This window comes from Lytechinus variegatus, chromosome 16, assembly GCF_018143015.1.
Source record: "Lytechinus variegatus isolate NC3 chromosome 16, Lvar_3.0, whole genome shotgun sequence".
NCBI lineage: Eukaryota > Metazoa > Echinodermata > Echinoidea > Temnopleuroida > Toxopneustidae > Lytechinus > Lytechinus variegatus.
Window position 1 is genome coordinate 18,557,877 of NC_054755.1, and position 6,273 is coordinate 18,564,149.

Consider the following 6,273-nt stretch of genomic DNA (forward strand, 5'->3'; position numbering starts at 1 on the left):
ATGTTGTAAGATTAATGAAGACCTAGAAAACATAAGAAAATGGCTGATTAAAAATAAACTACATTTAAATATCGATAAAACCGAGTACATTGTACTAGGTACCAAACAAAGGCTTTGCAAAATTGAAAATGCTATGTTACAGATACATATTGATAATACTCCATTACGTAAGGTAGATGAATGTAAATATTTAGGTGTTATTCTTGATTCTAATTTAACATGGCAAAACCATATTAATTATATTCAGAAGAAAGTAAATGGTGGTTTATTTATGTTAAAGTCTATAAAGAACTTCGTCGACGAAAATGAACTGATTATTGTTTATAATTCCCTGATAATGTCACATTTTAACTATTGTGATGGTGTATGGGGTAACTGCGGGTTGATTAATCAGAAAGTTCTTCAAAAGCTACAAAATAGGGCTGCCCGAATAATAAATCGATCTCCATGGTATTCATCTTCCAAAGAAAATTTAAATAAATTAAAATGGGTAACGCTACAAGAAAACAGAAGTGACAACATTGCTGTAATGATGTTTAAGATAATGACAGGACAGGCACCGACATATTTAATTGAAAGATTTTCATTTCATACACATACATATAATACACGGTCAGGTCCACTAACTTTAAATATCCCCCAAGCAAAAACCGAATCTGGTAAGAAAACATTTACGTTCAGGGGGGCTCAATGCTGGAACTCACTACCAATTCAAATGCAACAATCTAATACCATTTCCAGTTTCAAAAAGGCTTTAGCTAGTTCAAGGAAATGAATCACAAAGGGATGGGTTGATGGGGGTGGGATATGTCATCTTTTTTATGTTTTGCATGATGTTTACCCACTTTGCCTGTATGCATTATATCATATGGATGAAACTGAATGATGACTGGTGTTTGGAAGGGTGTATGGTGAGGTATCTGTTTGTGAGTATGTGTGAGTGTGTAGTGTTGTTAGAGTTTTTTTCTCAATAATTCAAATTAACCCATTTATAATCATGTATCTGAGTAATATTTCACCCTTTAATAATTTTGTTCTGTATTATGTATTCATATTGAAGATTATCATGTTTTATGTATTTATTCATGTAAGTTTGAGTGCCTTTTACTTTGTACATTTTATTAATGGCACGGCCCCAATGTAAATCAGACTTTGTATCTGTTTGGGTTTTTTACCGTGTGAAAATAAAATTTATCTATCTATCTATCTATATATACATAAATAGAGTAAAATTCACAAGGCAAACTGCTGAAAATTTCATCAAAATCGGATAGAAAATAAATAATTGAATTTTAAAGTTTATCAATATTTTGCGAAAACACTTTATAAATCATCACAAAGTCATCGTCAATAGGTGGACTGCTGAAGTCACATCCTCACTTTCCTTTTTCTTATGTTATTCATTTTCTCATATATAATATAAGCTGCTGCAATAAAAAACCAATGCACTTATTCAGTTGTCAATCCAGTTGTTTTAGTTCTTGGTAGAACAATTTGGAATAAACCTGATGTCATATAATAAAATACAAAAGAACGAGTGGGTATATGACATCATCAGCCCACCTAATAGATATTCATGAAGACATGCCTAGAACTGTTTCACCGGAATAATGCCAATTTTAAAAATTCAATAACTTCCTTATTGAATTTTCAGCATTTTGCTTTGCGAATTTTACTCTATTTATTGAGCTATAAATACATCCTTCCTGGACCATACCTTTAATGATGCAAAGATGGGATTGCATCTGTATGTTTTGTGAGCATAAAGGGCATCGCATACATGTACTTCCACACGGATCCAGAATTTTCCAAGAGGAGGGGGCACATTTTTCCGAGGAAAATTTGACAAAAAGGTTTTCAATCAAAAATTAAGGATAGTTCGTCCTAGAAACAAAAAATGACAAGCAAAAATAAAAAAAAAATGAGTATTATGTTGGAAGTGGGGAAGTTATGAAAAGTTGTGAGCGAGAAAGTTCTAAAATGGAAATCAAACCATATCATAATACAAAAAAATACATAGAGACTTGAAATTATTTTTCTCATTTCCCGACCTTTACATCATTACCTTCTCTGCTTCTTTTTTATCCCTTTTTCTTTTTTTTTATTTTTTCTCTTCCCCTTTTTTTTCATTTCCCAACTTTCTTTCTATCTTTTGCCTGCCTTGGTAGGTGCCCTTTATTTTTTGTGGGGCACCGAAATTTGTTGGTCACGTGGCCCAAAGCCCCCCCCCCCCCGTTGCTACGCTCCAGTTTTCTCTCCCTTTCCCTATCAGTCATAGTTATCTTTCCACTCTCCCTGTTCCTCTTTTTTTTGTAATTCTCAATTTCCCTTCATCTTCTTCCCATCTCCCTCCCTTCTCATTTTCTATAATTTACTCTTCCTTTCCCGCTCTTGCTTCTTGTCCTTCTCTTTCTCTCCTTCCCCTTCTTTTCCTCCCCCTCTCTCCTCTCTCTCTTTTCATGCCCCCAAGAACCCGCGCCTGAAATGTATGCTCGACCGTTGAAACGATCGAGTTTAATTTTCATAAAAGTATGAATATTAAATGCGATTTTTAGTTCTGCTCATTTTACTGAGAATAGTACTCAATTATGAAATAGATTCAGTCGTGTTTCGGGGGGGGGGCATCAAGTTAGCGAAATGCGGGGCTTTCAGCGACGCGGGCGTATGGCAACCCTTTCAATATAAATACAATTCTTAATATCTACTCTATTTCTCAATGAGAAAATTTTTATTTTCATATCAAGAATTGGTGGAGACTTTTAACCTGATTGCTAAGAATGAGAAAGCATGAATGCTTGTAAGCAAGCAACCAGAGGACCGACGTCTTAAGGTCCTCCTCGAGGGGCCTGGTTATGGGGATTAATGCCTTAACAAGGGCAGTAGCGCACCAAGTGGGAATCGAACCCGGGTCACCGAAACCAGAAACCTCCGCTCTACCGACTGAGCTATCGCGCCTCATTGAAGTCGAAACTTGAAAATCACGAATTGTATTTCTTTATAACAAGAAATTTGAATAAATAGCTATTAGAGCTGCTTTCTTGCCATACACCCACGTTGCATTAAGACCTACATGATCGTCATGAACATCGCTGAGCAAAGAGTCCCTACAGGAGAGACTCGTACATTATATTTAAAAAAATGAATATATTAAACAGGCGTTTGTATTGCGTAAGAAGTACTTTATTATACGTTATCAAATTGTTCGAAATTCATAAAACATATGAAATCAAAAACACAGAAACCTTCAAGCGAAACGTACTTCAAATCTACACAAAGCAAAGACTAAATGGCATCTTCTCTCTCCGCGCCATTAACATCTTCGCACTTCCTGCCCTGTTGGCTCCCATTGTGGGGCGTTGGGCAGTATACCCAAAGTAGAAGAAAAATATTCTAATCAATCGAGATTGCTCATTAGATTTAATTTGTATGGAAATAAAAGAAACTGGTTCTAGCCTGGATCAGGGTCCAATACATAACAAAGAATGGGCTTGACCAACCTATATACACACTACCAGAACGATTAAGAGAGAAGCTACTATTATCTTAAACTATGCTTTTGTCTACTTATACATTGACATGTACCAAGACCTATGAGACTTCGGAAATAGCTAGCTCTAGTGCACAATGCAACACAGAGTGGAGGTTGAATTAATCAATATAATATACATGCATATAAACTAGAAGTAAACCCAGCCTTAAAAAATGCATAAGTCGCCGGACTGCATATACTGCTGCTGCGACAACTGACAATACCTTAAGGAAAATTATTAACTACACAATAGAGATCACTGGCTAACAAAAAATTAATAATGGAAAATTAAATAGAAAATAAAGTAATATATATGTAGACTCCACACAAAAAAACCCACTAAAATATCAAAACAATACATTAGGAATTCTCATACAAAGAACCCTTCCTGCACCGCATAAATCAGAATAAAAATACATGTAGAACAGACGGAGAATGAGAGTCGATGAAAGCATGGGCTTATAAAGCATTTTTTTTTAGTTTAAAGCCTCAGTTTTTGCCCCCTCACAATTAAGTATCTTGCGATATTGCATTTCGCTGGATATCACATAAATTTCTTTATTAAAGGTCAAGTCCACGTTCCCAAGCAAAATGTTGATTTGAACAAACAGAGAAAATCAAACAAGCATAAGACTGAATGAGCTAACGGAGGGCGAGTGCATGGTTGCAGGTGGCTCTTGAAAGACTCACTTTTGCAGGTCTGACTTTCCACGAGCAGATGAGAAAAGGGTGATAAAGAGTGAAACGTAAACGGAATTGTAGAACTCTCTCATAGGTGATCCCTCCACCGGCCGTTTGGGAGATTCCCAGAAACAAATAGAACAATTCACAGTCCGGAAAGTTAAGAGATCCAGCATCAAGTTGGAGCGCTGGTCGTAAATTTTATGTAGAAAAAGAGAGATTTGAGGAGCAGACGATTATTCACTACGGAAGGGAGACCAGGATAATTGATGTGGACATTACTTCGCGTTTGAGAACGAGTCTAAACATGGATCCTGAAAAACAACCTTAGCTTAAAATTGTTGTGAACATTACTTCGCGTTTGAGAACAAGACCTTACATGTAGCTTAATCCTGCTATTGCCCTTCAATGTCTTCTACATCTGACCTCTCAGAAGTCCACAGAGTTAGGTTGTCCCTCAACAGTTGCATGATGAGAGTTGAATCCTTGTAGCTTTCTTCTTTGAGGTTATCCAGTTCTGCGAGGGCGCCATCGAACGCTGACTTGGCCAGTTCACAGGCACGTTCAGGGGAATTCATGATCTCGTAGTGGAATACGCTGAAGTTGAGGGCCAGGCCCAACCTTATAGGATCCGTGGGGCTTAGCTTCTCTTCTGCAATTTCACTCGCTTTTGTATATGCTTTTGTACTGCGCTCTGAACAAGCCTCACGGTCTTCCGTGGTTGCGATCTCGGCGAGATAACGGGCGTAGTCCCCTTCCATTTTATGGTAAAATACTTTGCCAGTCTCTACTGATGTGGCGCCAGCTACATCTGCCATGCCGGGGATCAAGGTATTTGACAAAAGATCCAGAATTTCGTTGCAGATATCTTTCAGCTCCTTCTCAATTTCTAGTCTGTACTTTCTAGTACATTCTACGAATCTGTGCGCTTCACCGTTTTCTTTTGCTTTATTCTGCTCGATACCGCTGATCATGCGCCATGCAGAACGTTTTGCACCCACCACATTTTTGTAGGCTACCGACAGGAGATTCCTATGTTCATCTGACCTAAGAACATCTTCCTTTCCATTCTCGACCAATTTTTTCATGTAGCCAACCATGTCGTCATATCTCTCCAACTGTTCGGCGAGCTTGGCCATCTCCACCAGCTCCAATTTTTCTGAGTCACTCAACCTCTGCTCGGCCATATTTATATCAATAATCCAAGGGTACGATAGAAATCCAGAGCGAGACCAGAAAGTGAGAAAAGTGAATAGTTTGGTCAGACACGGAATCAAAGTGGTATGGTAGATGTATAAAGCTGCTATATTTTGGACTCAGGATACTTAGCAGTGTAACGATGATGTGTGCATTACGAGTACGCAGACAGATCAAAATAATGTCAGAGCGAGTATTACAATAGAAGAAAGCGATCGGGTCGTCATTGACAGTGCCAGGGCGCGGCGGTATGGTCAAGCATCACTGAACTGTATCGAAGAAGACAACCATCTTCTTTACCAACAACAAAAGATATTGCGCAACGGGCATCGAATGAAAAGGTAAATGGCGTACACATCAATAAACATTCACTGAGGATCTGCAAGAATATAGAGGGGTCGCTCAAAGTTGATTTTGTTTCTTTGAAGGGGTAGTCCTCACGGTCACTCCTTACCTTTATTCTTATAAAACAACATGTAAAATAATTTCATAAGCCCTATTTTTTTATTTCATGTATTTTGTCCAAAAGTTAAACATTCTATGCAATGTTTGTGATCCTATAAACAATATTTCTTTTGTTAAAAACAACATCACCTAGTTACAAACAATGCGTAAAGCATTTCCATTTATTTGAATGCAGGATAAAAAAGACATAGGTGTCTTGGCCGGGGATCGAACCTCGGACTTTTCACTTATAGCCAGGCGCTTACTCGGCCACGGTATCCCAATGCGTAATATGTAACTTGATAATTACTGCGAGCGCCAATAAATGTTCTGGCGTGACCGAAAAGGGACCTGTCGAGGACTGTTTGCAATTACCCATGGAGACGATACATATTTTAACAATTAAATAATGCGAGCGCAAA

General features: G+C 37.8%; 1 protein-coding gene across 1 annotated transcript; it reads right to left on the bottom strand.

The window, feature by feature from the left end:
* Positions 1-3,398: 3,398 nt before the first annotated feature.
* Positions 3,399-5,624, bottom strand: LOC121429436 (14-3-3 protein gamma-like). Its single transcript, XM_041626428.1, has one exon. The coding sequence runs from the start codon at positions 5,395-5,397 to the stop codon at positions 4,606-4,608; it is 792 nt and encodes a 263-aa protein (XP_041482362.1). The 5' UTR covers positions 5,398-5,624; the 3' UTR covers positions 3,399-4,605.
* Positions 5,625-6,273: the final 649 nt, after the last annotated feature.